This window comes from Centruroides sculpturatus, unplaced genomic scaffold (assembly GCF_000671375.1).
Source record: "Centruroides sculpturatus isolate CEXI.00-Female unplaced genomic scaffold, Cexi_2.0 scaffold250, whole genome shotgun sequence".
NCBI classification, from domain to species: Eukaryota; Metazoa; Arthropoda; class Arachnida; order Scorpiones; family Buthidae; genus Centruroides; species Centruroides sculpturatus.
In genome coordinates, this window is record NW_019384557.1 from 408,817 (window position 1) to 431,747 (window position 22,931).

The 22,931-nt window shown below is 29.0% G+C and overlaps 1 protein-coding gene across 1 annotated transcript; it reads left to right on the forward strand.

Annotated features, from left to right (window-relative positions):
- Positions 1-2,600: 2,600 nt before the first annotated feature.
- Positions 2,601-20,182, forward strand: LOC111623895 (F-actin-monooxygenase MICAL3-like). Its single transcript, XM_023366625.1, has 7 exons — positions 2,601-2,804; positions 5,704-5,887; positions 5,977-6,082; positions 14,250-14,323; positions 14,393-14,507; positions 14,575-15,155; positions 20,050-20,182. The coding sequence occupies exons 1-6, from the start codon at positions 2,601-2,603 to the stop codon at positions 14,651-14,653; spliced, it is 762 nt and encodes a 253-aa protein (XP_023222393.1). The 3' UTR covers positions 14,654-15,155; positions 20,050-20,182.
- Positions 20,183-22,931: the final 2,749 nt, after the last annotated feature.

Sequence of the window (22,931 nt, forward strand, 5' to 3'; positions counted from 1 at the left end):
GTCCTGTTTGGACGAAACAAATTTTGCTCGGTATACGACTTTTGTTCGGTATACGACTTAATTCAATTATACGCGCCATCTATGAACAAGTAGCACTATCGGTGTACTAGACCAGACTAGACATTTGTGGTTCCACGGTTTATAACTTTGTTAAATTTCTTCTGATTTTAATTTGTAAGTAAAATTTTATTATTTTTATTAATCATGAATTGCAAAAAGGCAAATGAAAAGCAACAGAAAACTAAAAAAATGACTAGAATCACAATGGAACTGATAAGAGATTGTTGAGGAATATGAAGGTGGTACGTGTGTTCGAGATTTAACTGTTGCATACCGTATTTTGAGAATGACAATATCAACAATTGCGAAAAATAAAGACATTATTAAATCTGCTAACATTGGGAAAGGAGTTAAATCAATTTCTAAACAGAGATCGAAGACATTAGATCATGTTGAGAAATTGCTTTTGCTTTGGATAACTGAAAAACAGTGTGCTGGCGACATTGTATCGGAAGCAATTATTTGCGAGAAAGCTAAAAATATACATGCATAAATCAAGCAGGAACTAGCCAGGAAAGCGAAGTGTTTAAAGCCAGCCATTTTTTTTCATGAGAGCAGATTAATCATTTTTACATTACTTCTTACAGGAAATGTTAGTTTGGTATACATCCTATTCGGTGTAAGTCCAAACATTAGGAACGGATTAAGGTCGTATACCGAGGTTCCACTGTATATGGTATGTTATGCTCAAAGCATTCAAAATTTGCATTCTGACTTCTCAGATTCATGCAAATTTCATGTCATGGCACTTTCAAAAATGTGTGTGCACAATGCATTTTAGCATATTTAATAAGACCTTAAAGCAAAAATTGTGTCAATATTCTTCAATAGTCAACCAAAACATGATTTGGCAATATGAAAATTACCAGATCAATACATTGTTGATCCTTATTTTTGCAGCCATGATGCAATGTGATAAAAATATCTGTGCAAAAATAAGTAATAAGGAGGTGTTGCAAGTCACACCTCTTACAGCATTGTCTGCAACTCTGCTGTAGACATTGGAATCAATTTCATGGATCTGAGATATCACTCAACAGCAACAGAGAGATACAATTGGACTTAAATTGGAAATCTCAAGGACCATTGGTTAGTCTGGATCTCTGATGAATGTTCTTTGAGTTATGTCTGGATGGTAATTGCCCAATGGGGTGGAGCATTTCATTGTTCTGCTGAAATATACCATCTCCTTGAGAATGCATGAAGGACATGAAAGCATGTAAGTGCTCAGCCAGCACATTCTGGTAGTTTGCAATATTTGAGAACCTCTCCAGACACAATAAGGAACCTATTGGCCCATATGAGAAGTCCCATATCTTCACAGAACCACCACCATCTTGGACAGAACCTACTTGGAAGAATGGGGGGTATGGTTTCATGTCAATACCAAGAGTGTGGAATATATATGATCATGCAAATGAAGTTTGGGAAAATTAAAGCCATTCCAGGGAAATTTTCAGTAGTAAAAATAATATGGCAATAACAACAAAAACTTTACAATAAAATGGAGTCATGTTTTGGCTAAACATACAGATATTAATTTGGAAAATTTTCCAAAATGGATCTTATGTTTTAAAAGTGAAATTTGAAACATTGTTTACCTTGTTTCTGATCACTTCAGTCACTTGTTATATTGCTGCCTTCTTACATGGTCGTGCACTTGCAATAAGGACAAGATGGTCTCAGTTATGGAAACATGGTTTTGATTTTTATGAAAAAACTGAATCAAAAAAGAAAATTGTTTTTATTTAAATAGTTTTGAATGGGTGAAATTGTGTGTTAGCTTGAATTAAAATGAAATATTCACTTATTCTTCACAAGGAAGATTTGAAAATTAATAAACTGCATTTACCAACTTTTTCTGAATTGTCTCAACTAAATAAAAGTTTTATCATCATTTTATAAACATTATTTTTCTTTTTTATATTTTCTCATAGATTTTATTTAAAAAAAAGCTGGCAATGTTGTTGCTGGACTTTCATGGTGCACTGTTTTTATTCCTGATATTTTGCTACCATTATCTTTAAGCTTTCAGATGTACTGTACATAAAATAATTAATACATGTGATTATTCATTAAAAAAAATATGAGGGTCATTTAATTATTTTAAAAATACTACCCTCTTCTACCTCTTCAAGATATATAGATTTTTCATTTGTCTCAGGGACCTTGAAATGTTGAAAAATGCAAAAAAGTTGGGGTTTTTTCTGTATACAGTCCATTTCAAAATTATAAACACACCCAACTTCTTTCAATAACAAAACCATTAACAATAGTAATGTATTTATTATATTAGTATGTTGTTTACAACATCAATTTAAACATTTTCTGAAATTTTTAGAGCTATCTGACAATTACAAAAAAATTATCAAAGATTTTCAAGTTTTGATTGTTTCAAAAGTATAAACACAGGTGTATAAAATTAGCATGATAAGTTTTTAATTAATTATTGGTTTAATTAGTTGTCACCAGAGGATAGTATTGTTTATTATTACAAATGTGGAGCCAATTTTAAATGGTTTTTTTTATGATTTAAAACGATGCCTCATGGAAAAACACTAACAGAGTTGGAAATATGTAAAATTTATCAACTAAAAGGAGCAGGACAATCTCTAAGACGAATTTCGGCAGCTGTAAATCAATCTACATGTGCTGTAAGAAATGTATTAACTCTGGATGAAAATTATGACAGAAATAAGCGATGTGGAAGGCCTAAACTCCATACACCTAGAAATGAGAGAAAGGTTTTTGACTACTGACAGTCAACAAGTTGGCTGTCAGAGAATCAGCATCAATATTGCCAATTGCAGTTTCACCAGAAACTGTATGGAGATGTATGCATAATCATAAAAATGCCAAATTTACAAAAATGGCTGCCAAACTGAAATTAACACAATTGCAGAAAACAGCTAGATTAAAGTGAACCATAGACAAGATGACATGGAAAGAGGAGTGGACCCAAATAGTCTTTTCAGATGAAAAAAATGGAATTTGGATGGACCTGACAGTTACTGCCACTACTGGCATGATTTGAGGAAGAATGAAGAAGTCATAATGAGCAGACAGCAAGGTGGGAATCTCTGTGATGGTGTGAGCAGGATTTGGATGAAGGGGTAAAACTAACATTGTAGATATAGAAGATAGAATGAATTCAGAAAAGTATCAAGAATTATAGTATCAAAATTTAATAACTTTTGGATCACTTATTGGGTGAGAAAACTGACAGTTCCAACAGGATAATGCTACAATTCATGCATCAAAGTCAACTAAAAATTGGTTTAATGAAAAAAAATTAATGTATTGATTGGCCATCATGGAGTTCTGATATGAATCCAATAGAGAATGTTTGGGGCATTATAAGTCATCTTGTTTATGGCCAAATAGACAATTACAACATTGTAAATGAATTGAAATTAGCTATCATGCATTGTTGTGAAAATATTAAACAACAACAACTTCAAAAACTAGTAAAATGTATATCTAATATAGTATTTGAATTAATTAAATCAAATGGTGGACCTACAAAATATTGAGACATCACAAATCGTTTTTTAAGCACGTGTTTATACTTTATACTTTTGAAACAATCAAAAATTGAAAATCTTTGATAATTTTTTTTTGTAATTGTCAGATAGCTATAAAAATTTCAGAAAATGTTCAAATTGATGATGTAAACAACATACTAATATAATAAATACATTACTATTGTTAATGTTTTTATTATTGAAAAAAGTTGGGTGTGTTTATATTTTTGAAATGGACTGTATATGGATGTTTGTATTTATTTGGGGGACATGATTTTTTATCCATTTTGAAACCTAATAATTTCTGTGCTTTTTGTTGAAAATTTCCAAAATTTTGCGTGGAGGTTTATGTATTATGAAAAAATCTTTCTAGAAAATTTTCAGGAAAATCAGACCATTTTAGGAGATAAAGCTTCACTCCCTTAATATCTCTTAAACCAATGTTCCAATTTTCCTGAAAATTTTTAGGAACATTTATACACAAACTCCTATGCAAATTTCAGAAATTTTTGATGAAAGGCACAGGAGTGATTAAGCTTCAGATTGGGTGAAAAAATTATGTTTTGCACCTCACTAATATTAACATACATATAGAAAAGACTTCCAACTTTTTTGCATTTCTTGACATTTGTAGGTCCCTTGAAGTGGCAATACTAGATTGATCTGTCTTGCACTAATAATGCATTCATGTTCAAAGTCATTAAGTCACCAAATTTATCCATTTTCATTAATTTCAATATATTGTTGGGAAGACTAAATGTTTCCTATTTATACCTTGAGTTTGGTTTAGGCAAGTAAAACTCTCTGTTTGGGGGTTGATTCTCAGCTAACATTTCTCATCACAGCTGTCTCAAATGTTTTGATTAGTCAGTATGTATGTGCATGTGTGTGTTAAGTATACTGATAACAAATCCATATAGATTAACATCGAGATACTAATAAAATTTTAAAATCTGCATATTTTTAAATATTAATTAAAACTAAAAAAATTATTCTTATTAATATATAAGTTAGTATGAATGGATAACAAAAGAATTATTATTACAATAAAATTTACAGAATAGTGTTTACTATTAATAAAGTTTACTATTTTTGGGCTGCAATTTTAAAAAATTGTAGACCTATAAATTCCCACTGTCGTCTGTCTTTCCTTAATCTTCAGAAAAAAAAAATTACAGATGAAAGACGAGACCAGATATAGAAAGCTTAGGGGCAGAGGCCCCAATTAACTATATATGAACTTTCAGTGTAAACTGGAAGTCACATTATTTCAATTCCCCTGAAAGCAATTAATAGATGACCGGTACAACTCTATTCTTAAATGAAAAGTATGATGTACAGGAGGAAGCCACTACTAATTTGAGGCAGAGAGCATATATTTTAAATTAAATTAAAAATATAATTTTTTTTGCAGCCCAGCATATTGGTAAAAATATGATTAATAATTGCTCATTAATACATTCATCTATTATGTCTGTAATACCAATATATTGCAGTCATATGGAATTTGTATGATACAATCCAAAGCACATGGGTCAAATATGTTTGTGCTTGATTTTTCATTAGAATTATCTACAAAATTACATCATAAGTGATAATTTACATCATAAGTTTACATCATAATTTACATCATAAATTACATCATAAGTGATAAGTAAGAATAAGATGATGTATGTATTAAAACATATCATATGCTATATTGTATCATATGAATTCCAATCTGTTCATAACTAAGAACTTAGAGCTAGAAGGAAAAATTGCTTGGAATAAAATTTAGTAGAATTTTAATTTGTAATATAAAAATTTCATTAATATATTATCAAGATTATATACCAAAAATATATTTAATAGGCTACATTTAGCTAGAGAGAATGAAAAATTTTCATATCTTGAATATTTTATATATAATCTTATAAAATATCCAAAATGTAAAGATTTTGGACCATAACTAACAAACAGTTTTACTGAATATGAATTTTGGATCATTGAATTAAAAGCTATCTTTTGCTTGCTNAATTCAATTTTGTGTTAGTTTGGCCTCTACTAGGCCCCCCACAACAAAACTCTGGCTACGCCCATGTCCCTGGTAATAAACTATAAAATTATTTTTAAATTTTAGTCAGTGGCGGATAAAGAAAAGAAAGCCTTAAGAGTAGCACAGAGAGTACAACGCCAGCAAGAATTGAAAAGATTGCGTACAGCTCAAGAAATTCATAGACACCTCCAAGAACTTGAAGTTCAGCAGAGAGAACTAGAAAGACGAGGAGTGGAGGTTGAAAAAGCACTTAGAGGAGAAAGTGAAGGTTTGTTTTCCTTTGATTACATAGATAATAAAAATGTTTGCATATTTAACAGATAAATATTGATTAAATAATTTGTTTATTATTATTAGGAAGTTTGAGAAGGATCAGAGGAGAAACAGAATTGATGCAGGAATGGTTTAATTTAGTTCATGCCAAAAACAAATTAGTTCAGAAAGAACAGGAACTTTTAATTAGGTAATTATAAACGTGAGAAGCCAGAGGTTAGAGAGTAACGCTCTAAACCCTTTTTCTGACGTCAGTCCGGTAAAGACTGCTCAAGTGCCACTGGGATGGCTTTATTTGGTTAGAATTTAGTAGGAGGACATTTCTACCAGTGAGGGGGAGATGCGATGAGTCCGTCAATAGGGTGACCGTTTCTCCAAGTAAAGACAGGTGGACAGGATAACAAAATAACAAATTGAATAAGGATCATAAAGGGATTAAATACATGAGCGGATTACAAGATACAGTTAATTAATTGCTGTATGCATGAGGTTCTAGGAATACTGTTCTGCATTACTATCTTTTTATAAACTAACCGAGAGAGTTTACAATTCTAAAATACCTCTTTTGAGTAGATGATGTTTTGTGATATACTGTATTTGTACGATGTCAGCAAGATGTGGATCTCTTTACAGTTGTTTTAGTAGTCAGAGTGGCAAATATCTGGGGGGGATAAGGAGACAATCTGGACGATACATCAGTGTCACTAGTCACCATGTAAAAGACACTTCTTGGTGAACGATCGCTTCTATGAGAGTGTCCATACTTCATTGTAGGTCTGCCTGGAGTATGGCAAGATAAGCCATAGTCTATGGCTCTTTCTGGGGATATCTGTCCTGAAAGTCGGGTGTGTGGTTATTATATCCCCTCGTGTGGGAATTCGGTCTCGTGAATCTATATTGTCTGGTGATGATACTTCAAATGTGTCATCACTGGGCTGGCTAGGGTGGTGGGAATCAGACTTGTAGTTCTCCTTTTGTCGTGGAATTGTTTTAACTGTTGATGTTTCCAAGCATCAACAACTGGATAATATTGATGATTTTGAACAATTGTTGACAGTTTAACTTTATGTATGTTTACACATTATTTATTGGACCCGTGAGAAGACAGAAATACCGTAAATTGGGAAAACTTTTCTCCATTAGCATTAATTGCTATAATTAATTGTACAATAACTACTTGATCTTACATAAAAATACTATTAAAAAATCTAAATTCTTTCACCAGAATATAAAATTCTCATTTTAAAATTAAGTTAAATTTTTAATGACAGAATAGCAATGTAAAATATTCTTTAAGGCTTTTGAAAAAAATGACAAAAAAGTTTGTGAATTCAGTTTAAAAAGATTTAAAATTGTTACTAAATTACAAAAAAGGATTATTTTATATTTTCATGTTTTTTAACTCATGGAGAATTGTTAATGGTTTTATAAATTATAACCCGAAGAAATTGTTTAATGAAAATAGATATTTTCATTGCTAATATTGAGCGAAGAAATTGGTTATTTATTAAAAAATGTTAGGTATGATGAAATCCTGTATAATGTGATCCCTTATAACGCAACGAAAATTTTGTGACTAGAACTCATACAGTGCGATAAACAGTCTTGTATAATGCATTAGATAAAGTTAACGTTTTCACATAGTTTTAGATTTTTTGTTTAGAAAAGCGAAAATATACACTTACTAGTTGTTTATATTGGGTTGAGTCATAAATAAGTTTTGTTTTCTAAACTGAAATTTATTTGCCAATAAAATGTACAACGATAGACTTTAATCTAACATATATTTACCATCAATATTAATGACTTCTTGCCATTTTTCAGGCAACCTGTCAATTCCCCTTGCATAAAATTCAAACTGCTCTATCTGAAATTACACCACTGCCATAGACATTGCAAATCTTTTTTGCTGTTTCTGTAGCATTATTGCTGAGTTTAAACTCTCACAACATAATATGTCAACTGCATGCACTTTCAAATGTTCCCTTTTAAATAAATTCAAAAACAATTTTTTATTACATTATTGACATTTCAGTGTTAAAATTTACATTTACAGACTATTTGCTAATAGCCACTAATAAAATTCAGATGAAGCAACACATCTGGCAAGTATTTGACAGTCCTTTACACCTACCCACTAACGGAACTTATTTATGACTCAACCCAATATATGAACAGTGAAGCCAACAGTTTAAAAAAGAATTTTTTCATTGTAAATAATCTTCGAGCTCAGGTACAGAACAGTTATAAAACCAATTTTTAAACATTTCGCATGTAATCCATGCTTTTTTATTAGCTCTCCAGTGAACAGGAAGTGTTGATTTGTCTACGTTTTTCATTACACATGGATTTAATGTACAATTAATTAACATTGGTTTAGTTATATGTTCTCCAGTTGCATTATAACACAAAAGTAAGGTTATTCTATCTTTTGATGCCTTGAAACCAGAAGCGGAAGTCTCATCTTTCACAATATATGTTCTATTGGGCATTTTTTTTTCAATACAAACCAAATTCATCAACGTTATAGACTTGTTCTACTATATAATTGCCTTCCTCTATAATTTTGGAAAAATGTTTGGGAAATCTTTGACCATTTGCAATAACAGTTAAAATTTAGAGATGTGTTTTTGAACTTGCATAATTGGTCTGATAACGTATGCCTCCTATAATGCGATTTCCTACAACGTGGAATGTATTCCCTGTGTTATATGGGAGTCTACTATATTTGCAATGTCATTGCCTCAGGGTTTGTATGATTGGCAACACTATTGCCTTGGTAGGGGGATATAAAAGATGGTTAACAAAGGAACCCTTGTCCTTTGTCTAGCCCTTCATCTTACATAAAGGAAGTGCAATAAAGACAATTGTAAAGAGTCATGGACTTGTTCTTTTCATAATAATAAGGAAATAATATTGACAACGAGGATGGGATCTGATTTTTTTCTGTAAGTACTGCGTTTTTGTAAGACTTCTGGTTACATTAATAAGTCAACATTTGGAAGTATATAAGAATTTGACCCTAATACACTGAGTTCTTGAAAGACATACAAAGGATGTTTGGAATTCTATCAACTAGCAAATAATAATGATGATGAACAAAGAAAAGAAGTGATTCTTTTAAATGATAATCAGATCACAGACTTATGAACTAATTAGGTCATTGGCTGCTCCAAAATTAGAGAGCAATTTGAAATTTGAAGAAATAATTAATGCTTTTCTATATTTTGCAATCACTTCTTTAGCTTTGAGAATTGAAAAATTATTCAGTGGAAAACAATAACAGCAATTATATTTTTTATTCTATTTTTGATTTCATTATTAAATTAAATAAGCTTTATTCTATTTGATTTTTTTGTATGTAATATATATATATATTATTTTTTACCAATTTCTGTACAAATTTTGGAAAATCCACCAGCCTGCAATATATTTTGCAGACTGGTGGATATTTAAAATATAGATGAAGAATGAAAATTTTTTAAACTAAATCTTGGATTTGAATTCAAATGCTGTTTCAAAAATGCAAAATAATTTTCAAATATACAAAATTGGCTTTGTATTTTTTTATATTCTGGTTAGAGGATTTGATCCGGGATCTCGAAAATCAGGATCCCGACAACTTTTCAGTCCGAAAATTTTCGGGATTAAGTTTTCCTAATCCCGAGATTTTCGGGATTGACATCATTTTAAAAAAAGTTGCAAAATAGACTGCATGAAGCGAAACGTTTAGTGCCAGTGCTTTTAACAGAATTGCTTGCCTATCATTTTAATATAAAATACAAGAAATTTTATTCCAAGCAAGCAGCAGAAATTAACCTAGCGGGCTTGCGATGCTTGCTTGGAATAAAACTTCTTGTATTTTCAACTAAAATGATAGGCAAGCAGTTCTCACTGGGTTACTTGGTAATATACTTCATTTTTGTATTTTTGAATTTTCGCGGGCGCCAATCGATTTTCTGGCGCAGTCGAGAGCACTACTCAGTGCGTTTTACCTGTCAATGTGTCAGCCATCTTGTTTTGCCAGTGTGGTTAATATAGACCTGACGCTACTCGCTTAGGGGGGTCGACCTTAGGTGAAAAGGTTATGACCCTCGCCTTGCCCGCGATCTGTCAGGATGATGCGAGAAAGTCTTTTTACCTTTTGGGATAGTGGTTTGCTGGACGCTGAGAGACTCACACAGAGACCAAATTTACAAAATTAACGCGTTTATTTTTAGAAAGACATGCTTACAATGATCGAAACAATCGGGATTGTAGCCTTTACTCCTACAATCCCGATCCGTGTCGACCGGACTGTTTTCTTCCATCCTCCCCGTGTCCTCGAAGCTTATAAGTATTTACTAACGATTCCTCCAACTTCCATCAAACCTAAACGCGTTTTCTCAGCAGCTGCATATATGTGCAACAAATTGAGAAGCAGACTTGGTGATGAGACACTGGATGCGTTGTTATTTCTCAGATCATATTTTCGCAATTCAAATTAGAATGTTCCTATTAGATTAGTTTTCTTTATATTTAAGAAAAATGTGACTGATTAATATTATTTTTAAATACTTTTTGCTAAGAAACTTACTTTACTACCTACTTACTAGGTTGTTATATGAAAGTAGTCTATTTAGTCGATGTTAAGAGAGATTTTTGTTAATTTTCAACGTTTATTTGCATAGTTTGTTACATAAAGGTTTTTTCAATTTATGTGAGTTTAAAGAGATCTCAGTGATGCTTAAAAAAGAATAAATTTAACATGAAACAGTGATTTTAAGTCTGGTTAGTCTGACTCTAAGTCTGATTAGTTAGAGTGATTAAATTAACTAGGTGTATACCATAAAATACGTTGATTTTTGTCTAAATTTTGATTTTTGATTTCTGTAAGATTTTCTTATTTTTTATTAACCCTCAATACCAAAATGATCCCGGGATTGAATAAGTATAATCCCAAAATCCCGGGATTAGAAATAAGGACCGGGATCGAATTCCCTAATTCTGGTAGATATTATATAACAGATGTAGTCAAAAATAATTTAAACATATGGAATTCCATAGATTTATAAAATTTATAACAAAATGAGTTTACATCATTGAAGAAGAATCATAAATAAAACTGAGTATAGTATTTTAACATAATGTTTATAATGCAAAATTATAATCAAGACAAAAACTTTAATTTTATATCAAAACTACCATAAATTACAGTGTATAAGTCAGACATGGGCAAATGCGACTCCGAGAGCCGCACATGGCTCTTTTTGAGTTACATGCAGCTTTTGCTGAAAGTGTTAATTTCTGCTTTTTATTATTGTTTTTACAATTTTATTTCCACAATTTTGTGAAAATATGTTTATTAAAAAAATTCAATATTTGTTTTATATTATATAATAAAATTGTGTTACAGAATAAAAAAGTACAGAACTGCGGCTCCCATGCATTTTGCAAAATTACATTTCAGCTTCCACTGAACTCTTGCTTGCCCACCCCTGGTATAAGTAAACTTTTTCAACCTGAAAATAATTTTTTGAAATTAGTTCAATGTATATGTTGTATATGTTAAGGAAAAAGTGATTAATACGGGCATTATTCATAAGGACCAACAAAATCAGGCATTGTAATAAATTTCAATAATTTATCAAATTGACCAGTCATTATGAATACTGCTATCATCTAGTCAGGCAAAGTGATAATAATGTGCTGAAGAGTGATCATCCAAAATATGCTAGCCAATCAGCACTCGCATCTGAGTTGCGTGTGCGTGTTGCACTTAGTACTGAATTTGGGGTGGTCGCATCTGTTTGTGCTTTTGACGGACTCCTCCCGGAGGGCTGCTGCCGGCAGGCCACATATTGTTTAACATCACTAGATATTAATTCATGGTAGTTCTTGAACACACATATCAATAACTAGTATGCATCAATATCTAATGATATTAAACAATCGGCGGCCTATCAGCAGCTTCCCCCCGGGAGGAATCCGTCAGGAGCACAAACAGTTGCGACCACCGCCGTTACGGTGCACGTAGGTAAAATTTTACCATTTAATTAATATAGTTAATAGTACTTAGTTTTAAAAGATTACATGTTTTTTTAAATACTTTGAAATAATTCACAAAAAATAAATATTTCTAAATGAAATAAGTGGAGTTTTTTAATCAAATTAAAATGTCCCACAATTTAAAATTCAGTACTAAATGCAATATGCACTCAACACGATACAATCAGCAACTCAGAGTGCCAATTGGCTAGCGTATGTCGGATGATCACTTTTCAATGTATTATCATCACTTTGCCCGACTAGGTGATAGCAGTATTCATAATGACTGGTCAATTTGATAAATTAATGAATATTTATCATACTGTGCACCCTTTTTGGTCATTATTCATAATGTCCGATTAATCACTTTGTCCATAGCATATACAACAAGTATAAAATTAAATTTTTTACTACTGAGTGTTAATTCCTGACAATCTCTATTTACCATTATTCTAACAGACCATCATATATTTTTAAAACTAAAAGTAATGTTTGATGTTTGTTTAACTTATTTGACATATAGAATACATAGAGAACTGTACAGAATATAATGCTGATAGTATAGCACATTTATTATTTCACAGCTGATTGTGATGTGGGTAGTGAATTAACTCCATTTACATTGTTGATGTAAATGATGGAGTAAAAGCAGTCATACTAAAGTATTTTATTATCAAATACCATATGTGACAGTTCAATCATATGTTGTGTAAATTGTTAATATTCTATTTGAGGTATTGATTTTGATCTGAAATGGTTTACTTGATGAACAAGAGAATTCTTACTGAAATAAGCAATAATTAAAAATCTTCAGTAAGTTGTCTTACATAGATTCAATTTCTCAAGTATCCTTTTTTTCTGTGAGCTAGATAATACATGTATATATCATCTATTAATAGGTAATAGTTGGTGTCTTGATATAAATGGTGTAGTCTTATTGTCATGCACACTGTTGCCATCAGTGGTGGTCTGGCCCACTGGAAAATTGGGAATTTCCCTGTAGGCCCTTTGCTCAGTGGCTTTTTCTTATTTTATATACATTATGTTTCATTAGGGAAAAATAAATTAATAAACAAAATGCAATCATTCAAAATTCAATTAAATTTTAAAACTGTCTTACTCTAATTTAGGCCTCTACAGTCTAATACTTGAAAATTTAAAGTGACTGGCTCAGATTTGGACATGAGCCACAGTGGAATGACCTGTGTGAACTGACATTTAATGCACTATGATATCTATTTTGTAACTTCTAATTTGAAAATAAATTATCACAATTCATGCCATAGACTGCTATGTTTTTTTTTTAAACTCCCTTCACCCTGTGGGCACTAAGAGAACTTTTTTGAGCTTATTGTAGATTCAGCCAAGTCCACAATGGGAGCAGTCATATGGTGAGCAACAGGACATGCCATATCTGGGATGGAGCACCCTTTGAAAAAGACCACTGTCCAGATCCCCAGAATGATACACTAACAGTCACCAAAAATATATGGATTTATATCTTGGTATGCAGGTAACCTCCATATAACACGGCACTTCTATAACACGGATTCACTCTAACAGTTCAAGAATTGGGAACATTCCCGTATAACACTGTGCTTTTATAGCACGGATTTACTCTAACATGGTTCAAGAATTGGGTAAAACCCTCGTACAACATGAAATGTACAGTAATAAAAACTACTAAAAGTGAACTTTATCTAATTTGAAATTAGGGAAATCCCCGTACAACAATAAACGTGATAAAGCTTTTAAGTGCGAAAGATACCTTATTTGACATTTTTCATTCAAGTGTGTATGTACTGTCAGATTTTCCTGCATAATTTTCATGAACTATTAGTACTTAATACTAATAATACTTAGTACTTATTACTATTATAAATTTTCTTTTCTCACCTTCTGTCGATACACATAATCCTTCTCGAAACTTGTTTCAGTGTTGCTAGATCTTGATGCTTCTGATTTTGGTGTTGCCAGATGTTTTTCCCTTATTCCATACTTGCTTTATTCTTCATAAGTGCTTAGCACCATATAAGGAAATTTATAAAGATCTTTTAACTGAAAGCAAGTAATTGAAAATAACATATTTTTTGCAAAAGGTAGAGCATGGATCTGAAGATAATGCAGAAAAATGCTCAGAGGATAAGGATATCTTGCCAAAAAGAAAATGCCCTCGGTTAATAGTGCTTAGTGATGACAAAGAAAACATTGTTTAATTTATATTAATATGTATCAGTTAAAAAAATNAATCTACAACTTAGATATATAATTATTCTTTTAACTCAAAAAAATCTAATATTAATTATTTCTCAAATAAAAATTTAATTTAGAGCCAAAGATGTTGAGTTAGAGGAAAGACATAGTCGGCTCCAACAAGAAATGAGACAAAGAATGACTGAAAGTGGTAAGATATTTTATTTCAGAAGTATGTTTAATAAATATAAATTAATCTTATAAAAATTTTTATTGGTAGGTGTTCAGAAAAGTAAAACTGAAATTGAAGAAGAAGGAAAAATTTTAGCTGAAATGTTAGAAATTGTAGAAAAGAGGGATGAACTTGTATCAATGATTGATCAACTTCGAATTAGGTAATTTTTTTTTTTGTGATTTCAATAACTCTCATGATGTTGAATATAATCAATCTTTTAATTTTAGAGAAGAAGAAGAAGACAGAGATTTAGAATCAAAAATGTTAGCAAATGGATTGCAGTTTTCTCCTACAGATAAAAGTTGAAGTCAGATTTAAATAGAAGTGAAATCTATTTTATCACACAGAGAAGACAAAGCACACTAGACTCGGAAGAGCAAAAGTGATTGCTGCCAATAATCAAGAATGCATCAGGTCAAGAACAAGACATCTCAATAACAGCATAGCATACGTTAGAAATTGCAGTACTACAATTGTACCAATTTGTTTGAAATTATATATTTAATTTTTAGTGATAAGAAGAATAATTCCTTGATACCAAGACATTTTATTTGTAAATTATGATGCATTTATATAAAAAATGCTTATTTCCTTTGTAAGCAGAATTTATTGTATATTATAATGGAATCACCAGTACTTTATAGTTCAAAACAATTTTTATAAATTGAACTAATGAAATCTTCATATTGCAGTAAAATGCAATGTTTTGAATGATAATCTGTAAATGTGTTTAATCAAGAATATTTCTTGATCAGAAGTTATAGCTTATAATTGCATCCTCCTAACAAATGAGCTAGTTAGTATGTAGGTATTTAAGATGTATCGTTTCTTAAAGAAAATTTTAATAAAGATATTTATCTTAATTATGAAAATATAATAGCATGCTTTTTAATTTTTGGAACCTAATCCCCTTTTCGTACTAGTTCTTTGTTTTGTATAACACATATTTGCATAACAGCAATTTTTTGGAGCATAACGCTCGTGTTATACGGGGGTTACCTGTATATTCCTGGACTGAAATTTGTTGCCAGTCTGATGTTGGTTATCTTAGGCTGTTGTATAACCATATCCATGATGCATTCAAGCTTGTCATTAGTTCATCATACGTATGTTTGATGATTAACTTATACAATACATACAGATCTAAACCAGAATTTTGAGTTAAAAATCTTGAAGTCAATTTATGGTATATTTTGCAATGTAACATTTTATTCTGACTTATTACTTTACAGTATTTCTTATTTTTTATTCTATAACACAATTATTGTTAATTACTATTTGTTTGTGTGAAGAAAGCACCAGGAAAAAAATGTGATGACATCAAGTGAGAATGCATATTTAAAAGTAGAAATGTCCCAATGTTTTATTTAAGTGAATACAATTTTCATATTGTTTTATTTATCATTTAGTAATTTTAATTTTCTTTAAAACTAATAATAATAACATCTAGAAGTTAATTTGCTGTACTTATTCCTAACTATATATAATTGGTTTTATTTTATTTCATGTATACAGTATATATTATTAAATGGAAGTATTTATAGAAAATGTTATTGTCTATTAATAAATGGAAAAAATATTTAAAACTAAATTATTTTGATAAAGAATTAAAATCAAAATAATGATTATATTCAGTTAATTTGTCTAATGAAAGAGTTTCTAATGATTAAATGATAATCATTAGAAATATATTATATGAGAAATATGTCAAGTTTCTTCTTTTCACATACAAAATGCAATAAAAATCCATATTATAGCAGAAAATATTTTTCCTATATAATTTAATGATGAACAAAAGTTATTGTTTTTACAGTTAAAGTTCTCTTAACTGATCCATACTTAATAAACTTTACTTAATTAACCCCATGCTGTTTCTCTCTATATATATATCGTAAAATAGTAAATTCACAGTATCTGAATAGTTGCAATAAAAAGAAAACTTTTTATTTTTGTTGTTATATGTTTCAAAATCATAGTACAAATTGGAAATAAAAAATTTTATAGAGTGAATTACTTTATTTATATTTCATTTTCTAAAGATTTTTGTTATACTATAAAAACAATCATCTTGAAATAACAAAATTATGAATCAAATGATAAAATAGTGTAATGAATTAACTCATTATAAAAAAAATGTTTGAGATCAATGCTTTCTAAATGAAAAATTTTTTTAAACAAAATACTTAGTAAATGAATAAGAAGTATTTGTATATTTTGTAAAAATAAATTTTTAAGATGTAATATTTCTGTTTTAAATTTTCTGATCAACTAACTAGCAATTGATCTAATTAGTTAGATCAATCAAGGAAGTTTCTATTATATTTGCTTATTTTTCTAGTATTGAAATAGGTATTTTTTAAATAATGATTTATTTATTGAAATAAATTCTGAATGGTAAAAGCTAATCTACAACTTAGATATATAATTATTCTTTTAACTCAAAAAAATCTAATATTAATTATTTCTCAAATAAAAATTTAATTTAGAGCCAAAGATGTTGAGTTAGAGGAAAGACATAGTCGGCTCCAACAAGAAATGAGACAAAGAATGACTGAAAGTGGTAAGATATTTTATTTCAGAAGTATGTTTAATAAATATAAATTAATCTTATAAAAATTTTTATTGGTAGGTGTTCAGAAAAGTAAAACTGAAATTGAAGAAGAAGGAAAAATTTTAGCTGAAATGTTAGAAATTGTAGAAAAGAGGGATGAACTTGTATCAATGATTGATCAACTTCGAATTAGGTAATTTTTTTTTTTGTGATTTCAATAACTCTCATGATGTTGAATATAATCAATCTTTTAATTTTAGAGAAGAAGAAGAAGACAGAGATTTAGAATCAAAAATGTTAGCAAATGGATTGCAGTTTTCTCCTACAGATAAAAGTTGAAGTCAGATTTAAATAGAAGTGAAATCTATTTTATCACACAGAGAAGACAAAGCACACTAGACTCGGAAGAGCAAAAGTGATTGCTGCCAATAATCAAGAATGCATCAGGTCAAGAACAAGACATCTCAATAACAGCATAGCATATGTTAGAANAGGATATCTTGCCAAAAAGAAAATGCCCTCGGTTAATAGTGCTTAGTGATGACAAAGAAAACATTGTTTAATTTATATTAATATGTATCGTTTCTTAAAGAAAATTTTAATAAAGATATTTATCTTAATTATGAAAATATAATAGCATGCTTTTTAATTTTTGGAACCTAATCCCCTTTTCGTACTAGTTCTTTGTTTTGTATAACACATATTTGCATAACAGCAATTTTTTGGAGCATAACGCTCGTGTTATACGGGGGTTACCTGTATATTCCTGGACTGAAATTTGTTGCCAGTCTGATGTTGGTTATCTTAGGCTGTTGTATAACCATATCCATGATGCATTCAAGCTTGTCATTAGTTCATCATACGTATGTTTGATGATTAACTTATACAATACATACAGATCTAAACCAGAATTTTGAGTTAAAAATCTTGAAGTCAATTTATGGTATATTTTGCAATGTAACATTTTATTCTGACTTATTACTTTACAGTATTTCTTATTTTTTATTCTATAACACAATTATTGTTAATTACTATTTGTTTGTGTGAAGAAAGCACCAGGAAAAAAATGTGATGACATCAAGTGAGAATGCATATTTAAAAGTAGAAATGTCCCAATGTTTTATTTAAGTGAATACAATTTTCATATTGTTTTATTTATCATTTAGTAATTTTAATTTTCTTTAAAACTAATAATAATAACATCTAGAAGTTAATTTGCTGTACTTATTCCTAACTATATATAATTGGTTTTATTTTATTTCATGTATACAGTATATATTATTAAATGGAAGTATTTATAGAAAATGTTATTGTCTATTAATAAATGGAAAAAATATTTAAAACTAAATTATTTTGATAAAGAATTAAAATCAAAATAATGATTATATTCAGTTAATTTGTCTAATGAAAGAGTTTCTAATGATTAAATGATAATCATTAGAAATATATTATATGAGAAATATGTCAAGTTTCTTCTTTTCACATACAAAATGCAATAAAAATCCATATTATAGCAGAAAATATTTTTCCTATATAATTTAATGATGAACAAAAGTTATTGTTTTTACAGTTAAAGTTCTCTTAACTGATCCATACTTAATAAACTTTACTTAATTAACCCCATGCTGTTTCTCTCTATATATATATATCGTAAAATAGTAAATTCACAGTATCTGAATAGTTGCAATAAAAAGAAAACTTTTTATTTTTGTTGTTATATGTTTCAAAATCATAGTACAAATTGGAAATAAAAAATTTTATAGAGTGAATTACTTTATTTATATTTCATTTTCTAAAGATTTTTGTTATACTATAAAAACAATCATCTTGAAATAACAAAATTATGAATCAAATGATAAAATAGTGTAATGAATTAACTCATTATAAAAAAAATGTTTGAGATCAATGCTTTCTAAATGAAAAATTTTTTTAAACAAAATACTTAGTAAATGAATAAGAAGTATTTGTATATTTTGTAAAAATAAATTTTTAAGATGTAATATTTCTGTTTTAAATTTTCTGATCAACTAACTAGCAATTGATCTAATTAGTTAGATCAATCAAGGAAGTTTCTATTATATTTGCTTATTTTTCTAGTATTGAAATAGGTATTTTTTAAATAATGATTTATTTATTGAAATAAATTCTGAATGGTAAAAGCTAATCTACAACTTAGATATATAATTATTCTTTTAACTCAAAAAAATCTAATATTAATTATTTCTCAAATAAAAATTTAATTTAGAGCCAAAGATGTTGAGTTAGAGGAAAGACATAGTCGGCTCCAACAAGAAATGAGACAAAGAATGACTGAAAGTGGTAAGATATTTTATTTCAGAAGTATGTTTAATAAATATAAATTAATCTTATAAAAATTTTTATTGGTAGGTGTTCAGAAAAGTAAAACTGAAATTGAAGAAGAAGGAAAAATTTTAGCTGAAATGTTAGAAATTGTAGAAAAGAGGGATGAACTTGTATCAATGATTGATCAACTTCGAATTAGGTAATTTTTTTTTTTGTGATTTCAATAACTCTCATGATGTTGAATATAATCAATCTTTTAATTTTAGAGAAGAAGAAGAAGACAGAGATTTAGAATCAAAAATGTTAGCAAATGGATTGCAGTTTTCTCCTACAGATAAAAGTTGAAGTCAGATTTAAATAGAAGTGAAATCTATTTTATCACACAGAGAAGACAAAGCACACTAGACTCGGAAGAGCAAAAGTGATTGCTGCCAATAATCAAGAATGCATCAGGTCAAGAACAAGACATCTCAATAACAGCATAGCATATGTTAGAAATTGCAGTACTACAATTGTACCAATTTGTTTGAAATTATATATTTAATTTTTAGTGATAAGAAGAATAATTCCTTGATACCAAGACATTTTATTTGTAAATTATGATGCATTTATATAAAAAATGCTTATTTCCTTTGTAAGCAGAATTTATTGTATATTATAATGGAATCACCAGTACTTTATAGTTCAAAACAATTTTTATAAATTGAACTAATGAAATCTTCATATTGCAGTAAAATGCAATGTTTTGAATGATAATCTGTAAATGTGTTTAATCAAGAATATTTCTTGATCAGAAGTTATAGCTTATAATTGCATCCTCCTAACAAATGAGCTAGTTAGTATGTAGGTATTTTAGGTTTCAATATCAAATACAAGCAGCTTTAATCATGCAGCTTATATAGCAAATAGTGATATATTATTATTATTATTATTATTACTAATAATTTTGATGAAATTATTTTATTGTGCCAAAATTAATAGTAATATAAAAGCAAATATATGGAAATAAGCAAATTTTTCCAATTTAATTAAGAAATAAGTTATATGTTTATATTAGCTAGTTTTTCTAGCCTTTATTTCTAGAATTTTTACAATTGTGTTGACTTTTGATGAACATTTCTTTTATGTAAATTAATTAGTATAAATTATACATCCTCAATCTTAAACAATTAAACAATAAGTTATCAATAATCATATAAGATTTATTTATAATTTGCATACTATTGAGAAGAACAAATTACTATAATAAAAGGTAAGAAATTATTAACTAAATAGTTAATTCCCTTAACTGTATGGCTTGTGATATTCTAGATAAGTAAATTTGAGATATTGATAAAGAAAATTTGTAGTAAATTCCCATCAAAATATATGTAAAAAAGAAAGAAAATTAAGAATGTTTCTTAATCTTAGATCATATCAGGATTTTAACTCTTTTATTATTTTTAAAAACTATGAATAATATGCTATTTTATATTAATTTCATAATATTAATATAAATTCATTCATGTAAAAAGAATTTGATACAAAACTAAAATCATTTTTTTTTTTTAAACACTTATTGGAAAGTCTTCAAGATCACTGGAACATTAATTTTCATATTTTTCTATAATTGAATTTTTTTAAAAATAGCAATTTATTTATTTATAAAAGATTGCAACTAATGTGATATATCACATGAGAATTACTAGTGTTATATTATAGTTAAACAAAAATATTTTCAAAACTATATATCAATAATCATTGTACTGTAAACTGTGTATTTACAGAAATTATAGACAATTGATAAAATATTTAATAATATCCATAAGAATATATTTGTAATAATTAAACAAAAAATAATTTTAGCATTTTTCTTATTATTAGAATAAAATAAGATGATTCATTTATTTACAGATTTATTTTATGAATGATTATCCAGGATCTTATAATACCTTAACAATCATTTTTTATTTAGCGATTATTATTATATAAACGAAAAGTTTAACTCAAATATAATGTAAAAAGCAAATCAGTTATCAATTTTTTTGCAACTTTTGTCTAGTTAAATTAAATTTTTGTCTATGAAAAAAATCTGAGTAGGTATGTCTTATCATGCTTCTAATTTTTTCTGAATAAAATTATCTATCTGCATGATGTATTTTCACTATCAAATATCTTGTGCATAAAATATGTTTATACAGTAGACCCCCCCTATAACGCTTAGATACGTTCCACGCTAACTGAAAATTACGTTGTAGGAATGATTAAATACATGAGCCAATCGCAGCCCGATAGGTGGGAACTTTACGGACTAAGGCTGTTTGAAAGGTTTTCTTCTATAAAATTAACCGATTCTAGACTAATTCCACTCAACATTTCCAAAATACGTATAATTTTTTGGGAATAATCCGTATAAACTATGCTATAAACAAAAAATTATAGGATTACTTACCGAGTGTGTACCGTTCGACTACGCCGTTGCTTAAAGCTGGTTTTCATCGCGGAACAGCACATTAAACGGCGGCCGCGATTTCTAATAACGAATTTTTCGCATAAAAATAACTTGACCTTTGGAGACATCATTAATATAAATAATTTTTATGGCCGTTGAATAAGAAGTGTTTCTTTCACAAGAAATGTATAAAATTAGTGCTGTATTAGACTTACGGTACCTAATTTACATACTGTGCAGACGATAATAAACTCAACTTACTAGCCTAAAATCTCCGTAGCGTGTTGCCAGGCGGCAGAAAGCATATATATAATTATAATAAAGTTACAATAAATTAAGTTAATATATAATTATATATACAGTACCTAATTTATATATAATTAATATATAATTATATGTACAGTACCTAATTTATATATAATACTAAACAGACGATAGCAAACTCAATTTAGCCGCTCCGTAGCGTGGCGCAGGGTCGGAGGTAAGTAGTTCGGCTGCTCATCCACTATTGGTCCAGACTCTATCAATCTTCTCGCGAAACGACGTTATAGGAGGTACGTTATACGAAAGTTTCTACAATTTTTTCGCTACGTTATAGGAATTGTTGTTATAGGAACGTACGTTATAGGGGGGTCGACTGTATAATACTTTCAGTCTATATGAATTTATGTTGGTAATCTAAGCAGATCATAATTTTGATTCATATCTTTCATGTAACCCGCAGAAAGAAATCTTAGGGGATCAAATCAGAAGATCTTGGCGGCCATGTTATTGGACATACCTGATAAAATGGCCACCTCCTGCAGTTTCTCCTGTGGCAAAGCCATCACTTGATGATAATGCTCATGATTCAAATGATTCAACTTCTGTGCCATCTTGCAGTATAAAAAATCTCTATAAAACTTTGAGTTTTTCCACCAGATGCCACTTGTTGCTTTTATTTATCTTAAACTATTTATTTTTTATGGCAAATTAAAATCAAGTACCTTCAAATAGAACACCCTGCATAATGGCTTAATAGAAACTTTACAAAAGAAAAATACAATAAGTTATATTAACAATTGTTTATTAAAATTTGCTGTGTATTTCAATTTTATACGATATATTTTATTAATTATATTATGTAATCATGTAATATTGAATAGATTTCCAAAGTAGTAATATTTAAACTTATAGTCATTTTTGTTGTAAATTCTGATTGCTCATGATAATAAGGGAATTACAGTAATATTTAAAGTTTATATGAATAGTTATCAGAATTGCTGATTACTTTTACCTACATTATTAGAAAATTGAAA

What these genes read in the sequence shown, in the direction of transcription:
- LOC111623895 (XM_023366625.1), top strand. Translation starts at nt 2,601, where the DNA reads ATGCCTCATGGAAAAACACTAACAGAGTTGGAAATATGTAAAATTTAT. An exon ending in GAACAGGAACTTTTAATTAG is followed by an intron (nt 6,083 to 14,249) that starts GTAATTATAAAC and finishes AATTTAATTTAG; the next exon opens with AGCCAAAGATGTTGAGTTAG. An exon ending in ACAAAGAATGACTGAAAGTG is followed by an intron (nt 14,324 to 14,392) that starts GTAAGATATTTT and finishes TTTTATTGGTAG; the next exon opens with GTGTTCAGAAAAGTAAAACT.